General features: G+C 44.0%; 1 protein-coding gene across 1 annotated transcript in view; it reads left to right on the top strand.

The window, feature by feature from the left end:
• The window catches only part of CENPF (centromere protein F), a 476866-nt gene that overhangs the window by 143428 nt on the left and 309636 nt on the right, over window positions 1–23802 (top strand). The window contains exons 9-11 of the mRNA XM_086927898.1: window positions 4732–4860; window positions 15617–15739; window positions 22183–22318. Of these exons, the coding sequence (XP_086784024.1) occupies window positions 4732–4860; window positions 15617–15739; window positions 22183–22318 (388 nt within the window). The remainder of the gene's footprint in view (window positions 1–4731; window positions 4861–15616; window positions 15740–22182; window positions 22319–23802) is intronic.

The raw sequence follows: 23802 nt of genomic DNA on the forward strand, positions 1-23802 counted from the left end.
CTGAGATCCGTGGGTGTGACGAGACCTCGAGGGACCGGCCATCTTCAGAACGGCATGACGCTTATCCAGCACGACCGCCGAGGGATCCTCTAGTGAGTGCTTTGGAGTTGGAGAAGCCCCAACCCTGAGCAGCTCCAGCACCGAAGTCCAGCCTCCCAGCATCCACGAGATCTGCGTGGGGCCCTTCTGCTCTTTGCTGCTCACTGCGTTGTCCGGCCACTTGCCTGCTGGCTTGTAGCCCTCTTGACGACGAACGACAACACTTTCCTCGCTGGTCTGGTTGCTCCAGACTGGCCCTTGCTCCCCTTCAACAGAGGAGCACCCCGGACCCTCCTGGTCCACTCCAGACGCCATTTTGAGTCCACCGCGTGGGCTTGCATTTGCCAAGAGTTGTTGCCCAATCCTGGGTCCAGCGACGTCGACAGCAGATACGATCGTGGGACAGCTCGCACCTCCATCCTGGTCGCCGACAACACCTCCTGGTCCGAGAGACTGCAGAGCCCAGCGTCGCCCACTCACCTGGTCGAGGTGACTTCGTCCGGTGCCATCCTGGTGCCCACCTAATCACTGGCTAGTGATTCAGAACTTGGTCCCCTCTGCTTACAGGTATCCTCCATCACCGATCCAGGCTTGGATCACATTGAACTTCATCACTGGTCGCCTGCCAGCAACTTCTTCTTTCAGGCTCCATAGACTGCAACGAGGATTCTCGACGTCTTTTCAGCCCTATGCAGCCGCAGCCCCTGGGCTAGGTAACCTGAGCATTCCGGTGCTCCAGCATAGCTTAACTATCTAAGTGTCCAGATCCTTTTTCGTTTCAGCTCTACCTAGTCGGATTCGTCCGATAACACTAACTTTACGAAATCTAGCATCCATAGACTTTGTCCCTCATCCCGCGTGAGAGTGCACACTCTGCACCCGATCTCCCTAGGCCTCCTGCTCGTAATCTGAAGGTTCAGTAGTCCAGTCCTAGCGATCCTAAAGCCTTTGAGACTAGTTACTTACCTGCTAGTATTTTGCATTCCACTTTTGTAGTATATGGTTTTCCGTGCCCCTCGGGCATTTGCGTAAATTGTGCGACTTTCAGAATTTCTTTAAGAGCTTTGTATTGTGCTTAGCGCCCTGTCCTCATAAAGAGTCCAGGGCTGTTGTGTTCTAAATAAATATACTTTTATTTTCATAACAACTTGTGTGGTGTCCTTTCACTTGGTGTACAAGGGGTATATGTGATGGTATAACAGCTGGCTTAACACGCCCTCTAGAGTTTAGCCTAAAGGCTGCTCTTGTCCATGCTACTAGGATAGCTGGTCTAAAAGGTTGACTTACAACCAATCATCAATAAGGGTTGTTTGGAATGATACACAGTGATCACTAGAATAGTGAGCACTACATATCAGGCCAACTTCTCACACACTGAATGAGACACCCTTCACAAATTAAAAATAGACACCCTCTGTTTATTCACTGGTCACACTGCCTGTTGCTGAAGAGAAGAAGAGGTGGTGCACGGTCAGTTGAGGCACCTATGCCGGACAGGTGCAGTCTCATCCACAATATCTCTCTCACCTACACACGCACGCACGCACATGCAACCACACACACGCACACGCAACCACACACACGCACACGCAACCACACACACAACCACACCGTCAGTGTACACTTTCACCCGGCACAGACACCATCAGTCGTCAGTGCACGCTTTTACCGGGCAAAAACACCAACAGCCGTCAGTGCACGCTTTCACCTGGCACAAACACCACCAGCTATCAGTGCACGCTTCCACCAGGCACACACACACCACCAGCCGTCAGTGCATGCTTTCACCAGGCACACACACACACCACCAGCCGTCAGTGCACACTTTCACCAGGCACACACCACCAGCCGTCAGTGCACGCTTTCACCAGGCACACACCACCAGCCGTCAGTGCACACTTTCACCAGGCACACACCACCAGCCGTCAGTGCATGCTTTCACCAGGCACACACACACACCACCAGCCGGCAGTGCACACTTCCACCAGGCACACACACCACCAGCCATCAGTTCACACATCAATTGTTAACGTGTCCACAATTAACTATTGTAGCAATCGCAGTATGGTGCACTTTACTTTTAAACATATTCATCTAATGCGCAGCATGCCACCATTGCTACAAAAATAAACGCAAATTGCTTTGTCCTACAATTTATAGACTTTTGTTGTAATTGGTGTTGCAATATTTAGCAATGCCAATAGCTCAAACTTAATTAATGCGAGACCTATTGCATTGCAAATGCTTGTTTGATATAGTATCTATAGAGCGATCTTCCTAGACCCTCCTTTACCATTTGGAAAAAGGCACTTTTAAATCACACAGCCTCATCAACAAAGTTTACCATCAACTTGGACCCAGTTATCTCTGCACTACTACTTAACCTTTACTTTCCTTCCTGCCTACTCCGATCCGCATCAGTCTTCCCTTTTCAAGTTCCCACTGTAAGGAGGAGTCGACTGGACGAACGCTCCTTCTTCCTCCTTGCTCCTTAAAGCTGGAATTCTCTTTCCAGTCTCATTCACGCTGCTCCCACTGTCACTTCTTTTAGGAAACTTGGCTATTCCAGAAATGCCACCTTCGGCCTTTTTCCCGGATGCCTTTTTCTACATCTGCACCAGTATGCCCTCCTGGGGCATGCATTAATTCATTCATTTATTCATTCAGTATGGCCAGATTGGATGAGATGAATATGTGATGAACATTTGAGGCACTGTTTGGAGTGTCCACCTCAGAAAAAATAAATCTAAACCTAGTATCAGAACCAAACCCAGCAGTTTACTATGAGCTGCATACTATGCAGAAGCACACAACAAAGTTGGAGAAACCCGAGGCACAACACAGCTACCAACAGACTGCATTCCTGTTTTGGCGAAGAATCTGCTTCAGGAGGAAGAACTGGCAAAGGAAAAAGTGCATTGGTGTCATGTCTTTGGCAGGTGTCATAGCTGTAATATTTATTTGTGAATGAATGGCAGGAAGTGGAAAGCACAGTTGAGGGAGAAAAATAGAAAAAGTAACAAGTGTACTTCCCAAGGAGATACGAGAAAGGAGTGCACTAAGAAGAGATTATAGTGCGTTTTCGCACTACCCCAACACTGAAAAGGAAAGATGCAGTTTTAAAAGGGATGCGTAGAATAAGGAGAAAAATAGTGAACCAATCGTTTGTAGAAAACAAAGATGTGCAAGGCTTGTATATCTTGGATAAAAGTGAGGTCGATGTGCAATGTCGCAGTTAAAGTTATTAAGATCCTTTTTAAATAGACCGCGAGTCCTATACAGTGTCCCAAATGCAGGTCATCTTGCATATGCATCCATCTTGTCTTCCGATGTATGCCTTGTCTCCATCTCTTTTCCAAAAACAAGATTTACAGCAGAACAGGTGCTACAACATCGATTGTAAATTGGGTTTTGTACTACAGCCTTGCCAAGAATACAGGAGGATACATTTTTGTAACCTATTAGACCATAAATCGCCGCATTAGCATCTAAATGGGTATCTCTAGATGAATAGTTCCCTGCATAAAATTCCTCTGAAAAATTAAATCCTGCTTTTCTGGCACATTTCTTTTGAGAACTCAACCAGACTTGAGAGACATCTGTTTTATTCTTCCCAGTCTTTAAAAGTTTCCAAACTTCACAACTATGGAAGGATAAAACAGCTGTCTCTTAAGCCTGGTTGAGTTCTCAGAAGAATGTGCCAGAAAAGCAGGTTTTAATTTTTCAGAGGAATTTTATGCAGGGAACTATTCATCTAGAGATACCCATTTAGATGCTAATGCAGCAATTTATGGTCTCATAGGTTATACAAATGTATCCTCATTTATTCTTGGCACTTCTGCTCTGTGCTGCTGTTAAAGAGTGGCAATTATAGATAACCACAAAATTTACAGCATAACTTGACTTATCTGGTTATTCACTCAGATGCTCTTGCTGCACACGTGAACATTTTAGACTTTCTGTAAAGAATTACAAATGAATTCCGTGATCTACTTTGTATTCATTTCCAATGCAGACTTCCTTACTTTCCATGTGAGACAAAACTACTTTATTTTGATTCAGTAAACTGCATTTTGGACGATCTGGAAAGCTCACGGCGTGGAATTTCAAACCATAAAATGCCAGAGCCCCAGAGACTGAAACAAAAAAGATTAACTTTACAGGTATTCGAGAGGTTGCAGGGATTCTCATCTGCATGAATCTTACTGATGGTTGAACTAGAACTGTCAGTAACTGTTCTTTATTCTCCAGTAGGAGTGGATCTGCACCCTCAACAGTCCTCCCTTGACACTGATACATCTGCTGTCGCGTTTTCTATGTGTGTATCTAGCTTCCTCACAGAGAGTGATGAAAGGAACTTAGGCAAAGCCGGTTGGGGATGTGATGCCTAGATCTGGGTGAGTTTCGCATTCTCACTGGCCTTTAGCCGTGTTGATGTACACGTACCAGGCTTTTTCTTAAGATATCCAACGTGAAAAGAGTTGGACCTCTTAGGCTGCAGTTGTTGAGTCATTTATTAGGAGCAGGTAATGCCATTTTTTTTTGTGTGCAACTTTAACCATGTTTTATGGTGTGCTCATACCCTACTGTCTACAAAATATATAAGATGTGAGACTAGACATTCGATGCTACAACTGTTCCTCTGATTTACTCTTTAAATGCTGCCCCTCCTTGATGCTCTTTTCCTTTCAGGAACTGTTACGTCAGCAACATTCTCTGCAGATGTTGGAGCAAGAGTGCACTCAACTAAAATCCAAACTCACCCAAGAATTGCAGCAAGCTAAGAATGATTATAATTGCCTTCAAGCGGAGATGGAGAAAGTAAGATTTCTTGAAGCTCCAAAATCATATTTACTTGTTATGTACATTGTTCACTTGACATGCAAAGCAAGACTGAGAGTGCTAAGCTCTCCACATGTTCATGTGTAACATATTCACAAGTAAGATAGTAAAACCTACTACCCAGTCTACCTCCTTTTAAATCCTTTAACTAAATGAGACAATCCCCTGCCCCCTCCATCAATGCCCGCGCTCCCTGGTTATGGAAGGGTACCGCAGTATTATTCATAGTAGAGTTAAACACAGCTTGGGGAGCCTGAGGTCTTGCGAAGCACAATCTTGGCCCAGGTTGGTTTTCCTCATCCTCGCCCATACACCCATTACCCACCCGTAACTCATTTCTCTTTTTAGGGCTTGAAAATTGACACACTATCTCTACCAGCTTGAACGTGCAGTTTTCTTTTTCACAGTACCTTTTTCCCCTTAATTTTTGGCCCTACATTTTTTCCACTAACATTGATTTCTTCTCTTGTTTTGTATTGCTTCTGCTAATAGCTGAAGTAGCCGGATTTATAGCATGCATTCCATGGTACCACATTCACTCACACTAGATGTGCCTTTGATGCGTGCGTCTGCAACACCTAATGCACCTTTCAGTATGTGCTACATTTTTTTGGTCCCGATTTAATTATTATGTAGGAAACTGGGTTCTTAAACTATGAGGAACAGAGGCCGGAGTCGTGATATGAGCATTTTCTGATCTACTGCTGCTAAAATAAAACACAATACGCTGTGAAGCCAAAAGTTGAACATGCATTTAATGCAGAAAAAGCAAGCAGAGCAGCAAATAAGCAGGAGACAATTGTCATTTCAACCGACCAGAGCATGAAGGTCAGTGGAAGCATGCAGAGATAAATGCATGTTATATTAGACAGCTTTTTCTCAGTACAAGCCTATGGAGCCTACAAACATGGGAGAAATGTGATACTTCAGTGAAACTTGTCTAATGAGCAAGTGACAAGATCTTCTCACAGAGAAAAATATGAGAGGTCTTAGAAACTAAAATACAAATGCGCAAACCTACTGCTCGATTCATTATCTTCACAAAAGCACGCTTTTTTTTTATTTTTGAAAACCTTTATTTGAGGAAATGGATGCATACAAATACGGGCCTACAACCCGGGGGCCGGCCACAGAACAAAACTGGAAAGCACCATTAGCAATTAAAGGCACGGAGTGGTTAGACGATATTACTCAACGCTGCAAGTCCATGATACTAACTAAATGAAACCACTCGACATAGGATCAAAGGAGGTTAATTTTTATATATTAAAAGAATAAAGGATAAGTTGTATAGACAGCAACCTGGTGTACGTGGCGGGGAACAATACCAACTACATCATAGCAGTAAAGCCACAAAGCAATAATCAGAAAAGTCCAGATCATGCAAAACATAGGTTCACTTACAGTTCCTCATTGGTAGTGTCCACTCGCGACCTCATGTACCCAGAGACAAACTGAACAGCGTTTCCGTACAAAAGCACGCTTTTGATTGCCAAAATTGAAAGCAAGGCTGCGCTTTCCTACGAGATGCAGGAAATGTACTACCTCTAAGACTTCTTGAATCATGAATACTTATTGAGATTAATAGGCACTATATAATAATAATAATAAAAAAAAGATACTCACATTTGAGTATAAAATATAATAAAATATAATCATTGTACATTGTAATATACTTGTGCGGGGGAACATTAACGCAAAAGCAATAGGCATACATGATTATGTATTCACTACCACAAAGTGAAAATATACTTAATTCCCATTGAGTAAATCTGTTTCTCTTAGGGATGCCTTACTTAAAATTGGTAACTTGACGCAATTGCCAAGCATTTCCATAGACCAACATTAATGTTGTACATCTACATCAATACCAAACGGCATTGTAGAAATACAAGTTTGAATTCCCAAATTGCATTTGGTCAAAATACCAAAATGTAATGGTTAAAGTCACACAACAACGAATAAGATCAAATGTAACGATAGATTGTTATAAAAGACAAAATAGGAAATAGATGATACTCTAGTGGAGCAATCGATGGTTAGGAAGCATGTTTGCCTACACATTGCAAGCCTTGTATGAGATTTTGTTATGAAAGTAAAAAAAAAAAAAATATTTAGACAAAGGTTCACATTTTGAACTGCAGCTAGCTGAAACACTAGCACTAAAATATTCCTTTTTATACGCAAGTAGGAAACTACGTTTCAGACGAACACTAAAAAGCTGTGCATAACATTTGAATGTACATTTACAACTGACTTTCAAAAGTTTTGAATCTGGAATCATCATTGAAAAAACGCTTTTCTTTGTTTAAATAAATGTCATATATTCTGTGTTACATTGTGAAGCTGGTGAGTGTGGGAGAAATATCTCCTGAAAACTCACATCTGAAATCTAAACTCTGTGCATCTTGCTGAACTTGTGTGCAGAGTACTGTTGACGTACCAAGGGATCATATATGCCAATTTAATTCCCAAATCAATTTTTTAGTTTTTAGGGAATTTCAGCTGCATTTAGGAATGATTTACTTGAACCCAACAGACCAGAGGTCCAAATACCTGTTATCCATCAAAAAACATCTGGAGAACCATGTAAAAAGGTTATTTCGTATATTAGTTCCCACTAGTTGTTGCATACCACACCAGACTTTCAGCAAGGAAGCACAAGACATTTAAGTATGTTTGTTGCTTAACATGCACCATTGATGTTTGTTTTGGGAGTGAGGGGAGGAAGATTGTTTCTACAAGTTTATGTTGTCAATGAGTACGAAGGAAATGTGATGCTCTCAAACCCCCTCCCCTGGGGGGGGAGGTGTTCTTTTATGGGGGGAGGGGAGGTTATTTTATGGCCAAGTAATGGAACACTCTTCCAGGCATACCTCTGTGGGGCATTAGCGAGGTTTCAATATAGCCTTTTACTGGGGTCATTAGTGAGCTTCCACTGCAATTAACAGACAGCTTTCTAGTGCACTCAGAGCATAATTAAAACATTTTCTCAATAATTATTCACAACAGTGTAACACATGCATACTAGGGTCCGTCCTAGTAGTGTTGCTTGGAGCTCAGGTCATTTCTGTGTTATTTGGTAGCTTGTGTACAGACAAACCATTGATAGCACATACGTGCCCCAGCCTGAGCCACAATTGCCTGATGAAGGAAAAATAACTTTTATAAAGTTACCCTTCAAGTGTCTGAGCTGTCAGATGGGAAATTGGCGTTAACCTCTGTCCACCCCGAGCCTGTGCTCAGCCCAGGCAGAGATGTGAAAGAGGTGTGACATTCCTCCCTGGAGCTCACAATAGGCTGACATGAATGGACAGAAATTATCTCTCTGTGCTCAATAGAATATGTAGGGTGAAGGCTATGGGCATTCTGTTTAAAATCACAGTATTACATCCTGCCTGACAGGGCTGTCTAGTCACTTGTAACATCTTGGTACACTTGAAAGGGGAGAACTGAATGCCAGGAGAATTCTTCTGTATCCCTTTTCTGGTTGCTGAATGACACTGATTTCATCCTATCAGATTTCTGTCTCTGGGTTTGTTGTGAGTACAGTGGCTGCTCACTCTGACCTTCACCATCCTGGGTTTGCCCTGACACATCACATTTCGGGCCTGTTAACAGTAAAGCAAACCTGAAGTATTGCAAAAGTAGGTAGGGCAAGGTCAGGGAATGTTTACTCCATTGGTTAGAGCAGAACTGGGAATTTGAAAGGGGGTCCCCCAACCACAGACTGGTGAACCCTACAAAACGGGAACCTCATCCAGCCGTCCTCAAAATACGGCAGACTTGTGAAAAGCTACCAAGCGGCCTGATCCTGCTGCACTAAGCGTCTGTGCCCTGTGAGAAGGACCCGAGGGGGGTGAACTCCTTTCCAATTGAAATCCCCAGACAGAAAGATCTCCAAGGATTATAAGGCTGTCCCCCTGGGTGGCTCTGGGAACATAGCAAAGCTGAAGAATACATTCCTGTGAAGAATCCTAGCTGAACTATGACAACTGGACCTGGACTTTGCTATTTCCTTCTGTCTGGATCCCTGAGAGTCTCTAAGTGTGTCAAACAGTCAACGTGATACGTCCAACTACTGTGGACTTGCTCCGGGCGTAGTATCTAGTCATATTTTTCAATGACTGATGTCATCCTGGTCAAAACTATATGGTTCCTGTACCCCAGTGTTGTCGTTCAGTTTAAACTATTCCCTCCTGTGCCGTGCTGCGCGTCCGTTCCCACTAACATGGTCCGCGTCTGACCGTCATTCCTTAGCACAGCAAAGATCAACCTTGGAGAGATTCAAAAAAAAATTGCAGCTGCTTACAGCTTAGGCAGACAGAGAGTAAGACAGAAGTTAGTTTCGATCAACGGTTCAAAATAGCAGCTGAATATAAAATGGTGCCACACATTCTAACTTAAAACATACAATGCATGGAGAGCTTCAGCTAAAACATTTTTATTCCAACAGACTGTGAGAAAGTGGCATCTTTCTTGCACTGGTAAGCCCCCACTTTTTTCTGAACTGCTGATGTGCTTTGACTGAGTGTGCCCTGGGTTCTTGCCAACCAGGTACCCTGGGCTTGTGTTCCTTCCCTAAAACTGTGTTGAAACTAAAACCTCAATTGGCCTCTCTGGCCACCTGTCAGTCCCTAGAAAATGGTACCCAGGGCATGGTGACCAGAGAAGACACCTGAGGACTGCAGCACTTATTGTGCCACCCTCAGGGGCCCTGTACCCTGACACCCACACACTGCCTTTGCAGGCATAGTGTCTAAGTACTGAACTATATATGGCACACATCCCTGTGTGCCATGCCCACAGAACCCACTGCCCTGGCATACTTCAGTCACCCCTCTAGCTGGGTGCCCTATGCCAGAGGTGCATGAGCCCTGTGCCCCTACAGTACCCAGGGCCATTCCTGGGCACTGTAAGTGCAGTGATGCCATTAAGAGTAAATGGTGCTGGGAGGTTGTCATTACGAACTCCACATCACCATAATGGCCCTACCTGTAACGCCCTTAAATTCAGTATTTAAGGGCTCCCTGAACCTTCCTTCCTCAGATCCCGATAAGAAAAGAAGAAAGAAGACCAAGAGGAAGAAGACCCGCCGTGCAGCTGCTAACAACAGGACGACAACAACTGATTTGGCCCCAACCCTACCGGCCTGTCGATCCTGGAACCTGCTCCTGCCTAATCCCGGCAACTCCTGCGGACAGCAACTTTGGGACACCCAGAGGACCTGCCTGCCTTGACCCTCTTAAAGACTGGGACTCCCATCAGCAGAGGCTCTGGTGCAACAACCCCCCTGGTGCCATCCAGGAAGCTCCGGACCAGCCCACTCTGCACCCGCCGAGCCCGGCCCGTGCCCGAGTGATCCAAGACCACGAGGACGCCCCCCGGCGACTGGGACCCCAAGTCCAGTGCCCAAAGACCCTCCTCGACGAACCGGACAACGCTTGCAGCCTCAGAACCAGGGACCACTCCAACCGCGACCAGCCGTGGGTAAGATTTCCCGATACCCAAAGACACCCCGGCACCCGGCGCCCTGCGACCCCCTGTGCCTCCCTTTGGGGTAGCTACCTCTTCTCAAGGATCCCAGCTTACCTCTCGAAGTGGTGGCCACACCTGAAGAATCACCGTCCCCGAGTCTGCAGTCTATGTTCCCTTTTTACCTTTCCCGTTGAATAACCTTGAGCGCCCAACGGCTCAAAAGCACCCTGCACCCAGCCGCCTGTGTGCCACTGGCAGTGCAACCTGTACCCTATTCTACTTCCCCATTTGCCCTGAGCAAGTGACCAGGAGCCCAGCTCCCACAGCCGCGTGGCCTGCTAGCCAGCAGCCACCAAACGGAGCCCCCCTGCCCCTCATTGGATAACATTGGGCATAACTACCTCTGAACCCGGCCGCCCCTGCTCCGCTGAGGGTGAACCAACTGTACGTACCTGACCCTGGGGACCCCTGGACTATGCCCAGAACCTTAACCTCGCCAGCCGAGTACTAACCTGGAAACCGGTAACTCACTTACCTGCCATTAAACAACATTGACTGGTTTGACTCAAAATCTTTTAAGTGCCTACTTTTGAAAACCTAAAATATTCAAATACAATCATCCGAATTCCGAAGTACTCACCTGTGATTGGGAAAGAAGCCAGTACTGTACCTTATAGTCCAGTACTGAACCCCAAAAACAATCCCTATCGGGTTTACTTGTAACTTGTATTTTCTCCATGGGAATCTTTGTCTGCTTTTCTATGAAATTTCTTCTAAGTGTCTACTTTTGAAAACTAGAAATATTCTTTAAAAATCATACGAAATACTGAAACGTAATTACTTACCTGTTTTAAGTTGAGACCTCAGTGCTGGCCCCAGGAGCTCAGTACTGGATTACAAAAGTAAAAAGATCGTACATTACCTGCAACCTGAATTTTCTCCCCTTGGATAACATTGACAGATTTTTCTCGAAAAGTTTCTAAGTATGAACTTTTAAAATAGCTTTTTATTCCTGAAAAATCACTGCAATACCTAAAACGTTTTTGCTAAACTGTTTTCAGCTTAGACCCCAAGACTGAATCTAGGAGCCAGTCCTGGGATTACCAAAGTAATCTACAAAGTTATCAACTGTGTTTATGTAAGAAAATCCATTGAGCTCAATGCTAAATTGTGTGTAGAATTGTGTTGCCACTGCAACCCCTGTACCTATTGTGTTTACAAACTTTATTGTCTTTCTGCAAAGTACTCATCTGAGACCTCTCATATCGAGAACAGTATGTTTTGATACCTGTTTATTCTAGAAAGAAAACAACTATATCTTTGATTTAAAAACAATTGGCCTGGAGTTCAGTCTTTGAGTGTGTGAAACCTTTTGCTTACTGAGTGTGTACAACAAATGCTTTACACTGTACTCTGCTACTGCCTTACTGCTCGACCAAGCTACCACTTTAGAGAGTAAGGTCACACCTAGCTTTAACCTCGGTTATACCTCTGGGGTTTGTGGACTCTATACACACTGTACCTTATTCTGGTCCAGTATATATAGAGCCACTTTCTCACACAGACTCTCCTTTTAGCATTCACTAAACTATTTTATTACTGTCTAATAGCAAATAACTCCTTACAGAAGATAAGTACTACCTCTACAAACTGATATATGCATTATCAATATTCAAAGATACCTTCATCAATTAACATAAGGTCATTAATATATTTCATCATCATTATTGTGGCATTAGTGTCATGGACTGAAATCTTTGGCTTATGTGCCAGAGTATTCACACAATAAGCACAACAAGCAGGGAGGCAGTGTATACAAACACAAAATGTGAAGATAATACCAGCAATTGCAACCAGAAAGATAAGAATCTTCCATCCCCAGGATGTGAATATACCCCAGAACCATCTGGAGAGGTTCCAAGTACCGTTTTCTTGGTGTATGTCCGATGAAAGCCTATGCAACTTCTGTATGGCAGCATATACATTGGGGGAGTGATCTGCTATGTACACACAGCAGCTGCTGCCAATAATGCGACCGGCCCCTATGATGACGTCTAACACCATCCTGTTTTGTAAAGTGACGAGCCTCGAAGTCTGTAGCTCAGTAGTGATATGTGTCTGTATCCCCTCTGTTGTATTAATAACCCCTTCTACAACTCTTGTGAGCCAACAAATGTTAAGGCTATTTGACATGGGGCCCCAAAAGGGTACAATACCCTTCATGGCATCTTCAAACTATTGCAGAGTGGAATATGTCTGATCTATATCTTCTGTGTTAATAACCCTTCTGACTCGGAGCAAGTGTACATAGTCTTTATGGTAATTCGATGGAGCTATATACACAGGGGGAAGGATAATAGAGAGAACACATGCCCGACCATCCCTCCGGAAGCCAGACATAACCTTCGGATCCACAAACAAAATAGACATTAGGGGGTGGTATTAAGGGCTTATACGGTGAAACTTGCTTTGTCTGTCTTAAGAATTCTAAAAGCATGTAAACATTTTTTGAAACCTAAGTTTCTGCAAAGTGGTATCAGCCAGTACTTCCTGGATTTAGTATAGGCTGGGCAGAAGAAAAGTACATGAAGTTCATCCTCTCTGTCACAGCTACATCCAGGACAAGACTTATTAGTGGAGGCTGACCTTTTGCTAGTAAAATCTTTGAGTGGTAGGGTCCCATATCTCCATTGAATAAAAAGTTTCCTTGATAAAATCAGGAAAACAACATCCATAAAATCCTCAAAGAGGTAAGAATTTTTGAAAGTTAAAAAAGAATGAGTCAGGGTGCCAAGGTTAGTGGACCAAACAACAGAGTTCAGTTTTTTTTCCCTGAAAATCCTGGTAAGAGCCTTACTTGATACGTGTGAACAGTCCCTTTCCGGATTGTTCCACATATCAGGCAAACCTAGACTTCAAAATTCACGTTTTACAAACAACTGCCAGGGAATTTTGCGTGCACTACTGTAGCTTAATATCTGCTTCAGCTCTTGTCTATAATTAAGCAGGTCTGTCGTTACCCATAGTCTATGCCAAAACCTGAGTGGCTTTAATGCTAGCTCTTCTTTAATGGGGGACAGACCTAGATCTAGCCTTAAGGGTAGTAGCGAGGTGCTTTGGGGAAGTGTCAGCAACCTTCTAATGAATCTTGCTTCTATATTGGCGATATCTGACCCAGATGAGTGGCCCCAAAGCTCACCGCCATAGAGAGCTGCAGCCCTTGCTTGAGTCTTATAAATCTCCAGGGCTGGGCTTACTGGCTTGAACGTCGATGAATTTGAGACTTTGGAAAGACCGCCCACCAACTGTGATAGTTTCAATTCAGATTTGACTTGTTGGGGTCGCCAGGATAGATTTTCATGGAGCGTAACCCCAAGGTACTGGAATCTCGTAAACCTTTCCAGCCTCACACTACCCAGAGTCGCATTAGGTCTAGTAGATGCCGGAGGAATAAAAATCATAAAATGTTGTTTTGTTGGCGTTTATCTCAAGGCCACGACACCGACAAAAGTCCCCAAAGCTGTCCAATATTCGTTGGATCCCCATCGGGGACTTGGAGAGCAGGAGGGTGTCATCGGCGAACATAATCGCCAGCACCCTCCTGCCAGCCAACCTGGGCGCGTCATTATTGGGGACACTATCCAGATGTGAAATTACGCCATTAACGTAGAGGCAAAACAGCGTCGGTGCCAGAACACAGCCCTGTCTCACCCCTCTGGCGACTGGGAACCTTGGTGACAGTGCCCCATTTCTCCCACATCTGACCTGGACAAAATTCCCCACGTGTAGCCTTAGCAGCACGTTCAATATTTGAGGCAGAACGCCCAAATCCTGGAGAACCCCCCACAATTTCCCCCGTGGCACTAGGTCGAACGCGGACCGCAGGTCCACGAACACCATTTAGAGGCTGCCACCCTCGATCTTTACCGTTTTCCAGTACAGAAGGATCAGGCGAAAGATCTGGTCCATGGTGGACGTATTCCTCCGAAAGCCCGCCTGTAAGGGACTTAACACTTCATGTTCCTCCATCCAAGCCAGCAGATGATCCAAGACAAGCCGCGCAAAGATTTTTTGCGGGACGTCAATCAGACTGATGGGCCTGTAGTTGGCTGGGAGCAGAGGAGAACCTTTCTTATAGATCGGGACTACCTCCGCTCCCAGTCAAGCACAGGGAAGCTCCATTCCTCTGAAGACTGCATTAAACAGAATAAGCAAGTTCATAAGGCTCATTCTACTTGAGCCAAGGGTGCGACCACTGTGTAAGCTTGCGGAGTCCCTGTCCTAAATATCTGTCGGGTTGCTATGTGGACGCCTTTGCCCACGCTTACTAATGACAACTGCCTTAACAGCCAAATCAGTGTGACAGGCACTTTGCCCGTTCGAACCTCTAGGACTTCTTGGTCAAACCATGTTCGCAGGCCCTCCTCTGTAGAGATACTGCTGTTCTTAGGTAAGGAATCTAGGGCTTGAAGTCTCTATCAGATGAACACATTACTTACCTTCGCTAACGCCTTATTTGTTAGATGCTCTATCTAGCACAGATTTATTTTTCCTGCTCTGCAAGCAGGTTCTCTGGCTTAGAAGGTCCCTATTAGTCCTTAGTGACTGCACACTGCTACATCAGCTTTCTAACATGATTCTGTGCTTCTGGCGCAGAAATATCACCAAAAAAAACTGATAGCATGCCTATATAGGCGCCGCGCACGTCACATCTGGTGGAGACAACACCAACATAAAACCCATCGCCGCCACCTACCAGCTCCGAGGTGCTGCTGAACATTTCCTGGATCCAGTCTGACGCCTGAGGATTATTTTAAAACAAGGAATCTGTGGCTTGTAGACTCTACCAGTTAAGGGGCTACTGAAGGTAGGTAACTTGTTCTACAACATCTTTTAATGTCCGAATTCCATACTCTGTTTGGGTAGGGCTTATTCATCTCGTAAACTACTCTGGCTATCATTTTATAATGACATAGCAGCAACCATCCCAGTGAGTTATAATATCATATACTCCAACTTTTTGGTGGGAAAATATAGGTAATGCATGGTATAATTAATCTGCAGAAGTTGATGGATACGTGTGTCATCACCGCTTGCCTCAAGATATTCCTGGAACCCTTTGGCGGGGTAGGTCTATGAGTAGTGGTTGCTTGCGAGAACATAATTTATGTGGATGTTACATTTTGAGGGGCTATATAAAATGCATACATTTTGTATGAAAACAAAAAAGTATATTAATTTTCCCTTTTTCCTAAAGGGAACTGCGGCAAGAAAACAATATGAAAAAGATATAGAAGATTTCAAGAAAATGTTGTGCAAGTTAGAACAGGAATTGCAAGCAAGTCAGTCTAAGGAAAGTAATGTACAGAAAAATTTAGAGGTAAGAAAAAACAGAAGGAAGGCAGCTGCATTAGATTGTCTAATACATGATGTTTTATGTTTGTTAAAGTTGAAGCCATTCTGAAGATGTTCATCTTTTATTATCCAAACATACTTTCTGTATAGCTTTTACTTTTATTAGTGAAACCTTTTCTCTTCAGAATCAACATGCTCATCTACAACACCTCAAAGTCAGCAACAACCATCAACAACTCCACACACAGACCCTGGAAAACATTACACCTCCTAGCGCTTAACTCCCATATTGAATGAACCTCAATGAATGTGCAACCTCAGGACAAACACAGTTTCTACAACTGGATCTCCACTGCATTGTACAACCTTATGCAGGGTTAATGTCAAGAAGCTGACCACATTGGTTAATGACAAGATCACAAAAATGGAAACACAACTTGACATCTACAAGACAAGTGGAGGAAATCAAAAAATGAAAAAGACCAAGTGAAACTGCTTTGCTATAACAACGCCCACAAAGCAGTCACGGGAACCACAAAAATACATTGCTACTTGCCGTGCTAAATTCATACTTGCAGCCCATCAGAGGAACTCCACACGCTTCTTGCATAATTCGGCAATCCAGAATGAGAAATTGTAGAGACCCCATGATCGCAAGCGTTCTGCTGCAAAATCTCCATGGAACGAATCTCAAAATTAAAGAGATAGAAAACTACTTTTCGGGCAATACAGCAAACAGTCCTCTACACATGAGAGGACAATTTAAAAGATCAGCACCACCAATTTTTCATATCTTACCACCTTCAACGTTCTCCATGAAAAATAATTCTATGATTTTATTAGTGCAAGCATACCATCAGGATCAACTTCAGAAGCAGCCACTCCTCAAATCTTCAACATTTTCGTTCGGGCAAGGGAACGTAGTTAGGAACATACCAAACAAGTCTTTGGAACCAAGATCTTTTCCTCCTGAGTTAAAAACCTCTTAAATCATGCCACTCCTTAAGAAGAGGAACCTCACCTTATTCAACCCAGCAACCTGTAGGCCAGTGTCTTTTGACCCATCTCTAGGTAAACCATTTGAACAATTGTTTTTTACTCAACTTTATAAATTTAATGAGGAAACTATTTGCTGTCCGAATAACAATCAAATTCAGACAATGTAGAGGCATAGAGTCAGCTCTTGTATCTATGTGGAACAATCCTAAAACTGGACAAGAATGGAGTATTCGCCCTTCTGCATATAAATTTATTAGTGACATTTGACTCCATCATTCCAGAATATATGGTAAAATGGATTGCCTGATACGTCAAACTCAGAGCTTGATATTCATACAGCCTTTTATATTAGCCCCTACATTGCGCTGTCCCTCAGGTGTCTCTAATTTCTCTCCTATTCAGCATTTACCTAACCCCTTTATTTGGGAACTGATTATATCGTTGAACCTTGCCTATTATGCAAATCATGGTAAAATGGATGGTCCAGAAGACCACTTCTCTAAAAGTTTAGATTTGACGACTACTTCTGTGACTTAGATGCATTGATGTTGAGTAACCACCTAAAGGTCAACATTGCAAAGAAAGAGATATGACCTGTGGACAATAGCACAAACACAGCCTATGGCTATATGACCGAATGCACGGTCACACCAGCTACATCAAGATGAGAAAGAAATCTTAAGGGGTAACCATGGACTCAGAGATATTCTGTTTCTGCAAGGTCACAAAAAGTACTTTCTACACAATTAAAACACTGCTGCGCATGTTTCTATACATTGGATACCAACAAAAAGTAGATGTGTTGACACCATTGCTAGAAAGTCACTGTTGAAGGCATTTTGCCTTCTCCATATAGCTTACCAAGTAAAAGAACCACTAAACCTACAAATTTGATTCAAGCACTACAAACTAAATAGAAAACTGCGCTCCAGGCTAACACTACAGAATACCTCCACCTATTTACTGTAAGAAATTCATAGGAAGATGCGCTTTCTTAGTCCAAACTCTTCAATTTATTGTCAGCCAAAAATCTAAGTGTCTAGGAGCATTTAAACTTCTGAAGAGAGGTGAAAAAGTGTTTGTTCCCAAGAAATTACATCATTGACCCTTTGATTTTCAGAGGAAGGTTAATTACATTGCCTGCAAGAACATCTAGGTCAACTTGAATTGGTCTTTTAGTCCCAGTTTTTACAGCAAAAATATACACATTTTCTAATTCGTATTTGTGACATTGGTACTAGTAATCTAAGTTGGCCACTGAATTAATTTCCTGTTATGAAGAAAAAAGTCCCAAGAATAAAATTACCTGGTTTACTAGACTGAGATTGGTGAAGTTGCTGTTTAGATATATACAACTGCCTGTAGATTATCCACATTTTGAATATACAAGCCATCACACTGAATCTGAAAACTTATCAATAGCTCTCAATTTGGGGCACTGTCTCCACTTTGGTGCTGAAAGCAGTGTCCCTGTGACGTCATTGGCCACGAGCAAGCAGGGGAGCCAAGTGACACTGGAGAAGACCCTCCGGCAGAAGGCAGAGGAGTCGCAAGAGAACCACTAGCTGCTCACCAAAGATGAAGGCCCACGGTGCAGAGGATGCGGTGAGGACGCTCATCTTGGCAGGGAGAGATGCTGTAGTTTCTTGTAGCCAGAAGATCTCTGGAGTGCAGAGCACACAAGGCTTGGCAATGGTGAGTCAAAGCGGTGCACAGGGATTTAGTCCCAGCTGTTCCGACGAGGGATACTGGCCTCAAACTTACCAAGAGAACAAGTAAGGCCTCGAGGGAGTTGCAGAACCTCCACCTGTGTTGCTGACACTTTAGAAGTCCGTGAGACGTCAAGAGCAGCAGACCGGTCAGCTTCTTTGTGGTGCCTGCAGATGCACAGGAGTTACTCCTTTACTCCAATGTAGATTACTTAGGCATGGTCAGGCGTGAAAGTCCTTTATTCCAAAATCATTTTTCTAAATGCCTAGATTGTGTCTTGCATTTCCTCCAAATTTTTCAGTTCTGCTAAATGATTCAGAAGTTCAGAAATGACGAGATAAAGCATTCTTGACCCTATCCCCCTGAGTGAAACCTTTGTGGTAGCCGCACAGATCTCAGTTCGTTGAGATCCCTTCACGTTACAAAGTGTAGAAAGTTGGCTCTTTGTGATATATCAATAATCTGATATACGGTGTAGAGTCCAGTGGTTCCCTTATGAGTGTTAGGGTCTTATCATGGCTTTCCCAAAGTGCTCTGTTAGGGGCTCTTGTGGTCAGTAGCCTTAGGCTTAACACAGAGGAGTGCAAGACATTTGCAATAAAACACAATGATTAATAAAAAGGAAGACTTGACTTAAGAAGGAGATCCACACAAATTTATAAAAATAGCAAGTATTGTTATATATGTTTAGGCATCAGAGGGAAATCGTTCAGGGGAGCATTGGAAGCCCAATAAGTTTCTATGGAGATCGGTCGCTTTGAAAAGAGGCTGCAGGCTCTGGCTGGAAGGCCAGTTGCGGTGAACCAATAGAGGGCGGATGGGGGGGCTCAAGGCTTGGGATGTTCGGGTACATAGGGACACCTAGGTTCCTCTTCTCCGTGGCCTGAGGGGAAAGGATACAAAGGTGTCTTTAGGTGTCAGGTTTTCTTACCAGGAGCTGTCGAGGGGTCTTCATGCAGGGGCTGCAGGCAACGTCCAGGAGTCTACAAGGGGTGAAACCACGATGGACTTGAGCTCTAGTGGACTGAGGGACCTTGTTGACACCAGTGACCCACTTCAACTCGGGGAGACGGTTGCAGTAGTGGCTTCAGGTGTAGGGTTTTCGCGGTTCCGTAGACCTCAGAGTCTTTGCTTTGGGGTTCCTGCAGGATGCAAGAAACAGTTCCGCTATTCTTCGGGAGGTCTTGATCTTTATTTAAGGCAAATTCAGTAAACAATAGGGTGACCCTGGGTCCCTCAGAACCTGGGTATGGATAGTAAGCAAAAAATAATAGTTCTGTCGGGTGGACAGAATCATTGTTTTTTGCTTACACTTTATTTAAGGGAGGCAGTTCTCCCAGGTTTTTGGAGGTACACAGTTGCAGGACGAGTAGTCTTTGGCACAGGTTTGTCAGAGAATGGCAGATAGGACAGCAGGTCTGGGGCCAAGTCTGGTGATCTCTTCAGTCTCTCCGTATCCTCCTCCTTCGTAGGTCATCAGGTTCTGCTACTCTGGTGTCCGGGGCCCCCCCAAATACAGACTTTTGGTGGAGTTAGGATACTATAGGGTAGTAGCCAATGGGCTATTGTCCCTTGGGGTCACTATGCCCCATGTATGACCACTTCCTGCGGGAAGTGGACATAACTCGTCCAAGAATTCCTAAGTATGCCATTACAAAGATGGCTACTTGTGAAAAATCGTCATCCTCTGGAAGGGGGTTTACACCCTCTTACCGGACAGGCTTTTATTCTGGGCCTCCTGATAGCAGAGGCTCTCGCCCTTGGAGGTCAAAACAGTGTCTCGAGTGGCAGGCTGGCAGAAACCAGTCAGCAAGTACACCAGAGGCCGGTAATTTTTCTGGAGGTAGCTCTAAGGTGCCCTCTTGGTGCATTGGTAAATCCAACCCTGGCATCAGTGTGGGTTTATCAACATGGTTGTATGATATCAAACATCCCTATTTTCAGTGAAGCCATCATGTAGCTGGGGAACTAGTTTTCACCAGTGTCCAGTACATGTCTTAAAAGGGCTTCCCTGATCACCTGCACTGGCAGTGATAGGGCTGACCAGCACGTGGGCATATCTGCTCATGCCGGTATGCCCTCACCTGTAATATTCAGCACCTTGCCGTAGGGCTGTTAGGTCTGCTGTAGGGGTGAATTACAAATATTACATTCAGTGTTAGAGGCATGGCACACAGGGTGTGTGACGTGCCATGTTTTCACTTTTGTTTGCAACAAGTCATGCAGCCTACAATAATAGTGTTGCATGTGCTTGGTAAGGGGTCACTTAGGGTGGGACAATGCATGCTACAGCCCTTAGGATCCCTCGTTAGTACCTCAAGACCTAGGTACCATTTATTTTCTAGGGACTTTCAGAGGGTGCTAAAGGTTTTGCCAACTGGGGGAACAATTGAACAGTTTTGGGCAAGAGCTCTAGCACTGGGGACCTGGTTAGTGTCCGTCAAAATCACATCCTTGACCAGGTAAAAAGTGGCGTTAACCATGTCAAAAAGAGGCACTTTCCTACACAAAGTAATTTCCTCTTTTCTGCCTGCGTGCATGAAAGTGCTGTGCTGGCCAGGCCGACTTGCATGAAGAAATGCAATTTATGTCAAAGTAATCTGATTTGCATTAAGTATTTCTTTAAGACTGTGATGTCTATTTTGTGCAAGATGGCATTGCTCCATATCCCCTTCAGTGCGGCGGACGTCGCGTGCACTACCTCGGTATTGCTGCGCCCGTCCCCTGAACGTTCCAGCCCCGCCTGCGCAATAGAACGTTCCGCACCAGCGCGGAACGTTCGGCGCAGCGGCGGTGATATTCATTGCATCTGACATTTTTCTTCAATTCATTATTTATACGTTGCAACAATGTAGCTTGAAATTCCTTTACAGATTTTCAGTTTTGAGATTCATTTAATGAATCTTTTTCTAATTCTGAATAGAAAGTTTCCTCGAGTTAGACAATCAAAACTGGTTTGCATGTTGAATGTTGTGTTCCCCAAGCATATCGCTGCTTACATTGAAAATTAAGCTATTTTTTGTGGTAGATGGATTTCTGAGACTTGATCTGCACTTAAGTTAAATATTTATCTTCCTACTGGTATAATGCCTCTTTTCTCACTCTTGAATGACAGTGTTTGTTATCTTACATGTACTTTATGATGGTGGGAATGAATAGAGTGCCTCTTGAGCTTTTTAGAACCTATAAGGACCTAATGGAAACAAACCACAGATGCCACCCTTGACATTGCTTGCATGTTACAAAATACTATTGAGTGGCATGTACCCCACACATGTACCCCACATCTTGTGACCTCCACAGTCAACTGGTTGCTGCTCAGTAGGAGACCATAGGCTAATTTTAGAGGGAGAACCAATGGTTAGCAGTGAGTGGTTGGTCCATCATCAGTCCCTGTTTTGGTGCTTCACAGTAGATACATGTAAACAGAGATACTTTCCCCAACAACCGCCTTTGCTTGCAAGTCTGTCTCCTTCGTGTTGACATGAGGCCTAAACTCTATTCATTGAAGGCTTATGTTCTACGTCCTGTATTCCCATTGGTTTATTTTCTGCTTAATACAATTTCTTCCGATTTAATGTTGTATGTTCTTGATCTATTGCGAATTCTGTGCTGCTACTACTGCCTTTTGACTCTTATGTTGCTTGTTTGACTTTTGCTGTGGCTTACAATGTAATTTAACCTAAATAGCTGAAAAGATTGCTTTCAGAATCCTCTCTTTTATTTTGCTATAATAACCAAAGACCGTTTTCATTGTAGGAGCTCAAAAAGGAAGGAAACCTAATACGCTCTCAGTTTGAGCAGAAGTCCAAAGAAGCCACCCAACTGGAAGAGGAACTTAAAACAACCAAAGAGTTATTAAAGCTAAGCCAGGATCATGTGGAAGAAGCGACAAGTAAAGTTCTTCATTTTATGATGCCATGTCCGCAATATAGAATAATCCCATGTGTGTTGAAGCAAAACATCACATTTTTTGTCTGATCAATGAAGTAAATTATTTTTTACTTTGTCTCTCCTAATTAAGTGAGGCATTGCAGTACTGTAGAGAATGTAAGAATCAAAACTGTCACCAAATCAAAGTAGAGAGCGAGGACCAGAAAAGCTAGTCCGTATCCCCAGGATTATATGTAATGATCAAATAGGACTCGCTATGTTTACAGGGGGAGGGGGACTCAAAGAAGTACGCTAGCTTGCAAACCTGTTGGTTTGTTCATGAAGCCCTCACCCACCAACCTGGTTGGTGGCATGCTTCATCATCGGGCCCACCACAGTGACACAGAATGTGTCCCGGGTGTGCTTCGACGCCAGATTACTGCGGAGCTGGTATATTCGCCGAGTGTGCAGTGTAGTGAGTGAGAAAGTGAAGTTAAAAGCTATACAGTTTGTCCCAGTACCCGAGGGTAAATAAATACGTTTAATAACTGGGCCTCTGTTAGCAATAAAAAGGCAGTTAGACGCTGTGGAGTGCGAATTATGACCTCCTGCGTCTTGTGTGGTCTACATGTGTCAGCCAGGCCTTATTAAATTTAAAACTGGCTTTCCTCAGGACCAAGTGAATATGTGTATAAGGTGCAAAAAAACTAAATTATAGTGTTCGTGTTGTTGGTTTATGTGTCGCACTCTCTAAGGTGCGATTACATGTAAGAGGGGGATTCCCTCTAGTTTTGCTACATATAACAAGGACAGAGACAAACGTACAGAGAAGTCATTTTAGTATAATAAGAAAATTAATCACATTTTGTAGCCGACTTGTAAGGTGAGTGAACGACCTATAAGCAGCTATGGTGTGGTCATGTTTGACCTACATGGGTTTTAATAAGAACCGATTGTTGTGGTGAGCTAGGACAGCGGATATTAGCATTTGTGAGGTACAGGTAAGTAAAGGTTGGTATCCTCACGCAGGCTGTTTGCTGTCAAAAGCTTCCTTGGGCCACCTGGCAGAGAAAGAGACCCTAGGACAAGGATAGTGAAACTAATGGTTTACATCCAACCTGTAGGGAGAAAAAAGGTTGCTTACCCCAGTTGTAGCGGTAGTGTTGAGTTACTCACGGTATTCCCGGTCTAGATCCCCCTTGGACCTATCGTCCTTCTGCGGTGCCCGGAACGAGTGAGTGAGGACCTTGAGATCGGGTTTAAGTAGCCCCGGTCGTTGGTTCCACCTGGGATAAGTGGAAATAGAGGGAGGGATGTACTCGCGCTGACTGCACTGTCATTGTTTGTTTGTTATGCGCATGCGTTCGGGAGCGTTCTGCACGCATGCGCGCATTAGGCTAGCAGTTGATTCCAAAGAGGCGCATGTGGGGCGCATGTGCGCGCGATTAGCGTGTGTATGGTTGCACGTTGTGGGCACGTGCGGTGGTTCTGAAGATATGGCGCTGT

This window comes from Lissotriton vulgaris, chromosome 6 (genome assembly GCF_964263255.1).
Source record: "Lissotriton vulgaris chromosome 6, aLisVul1.2, whole genome shotgun sequence".
NCBI classification, from domain to species: domain Eukaryota; kingdom Metazoa; phylum Chordata; class Amphibia; order Caudata; family Salamandridae; genus Lissotriton; species Lissotriton vulgaris.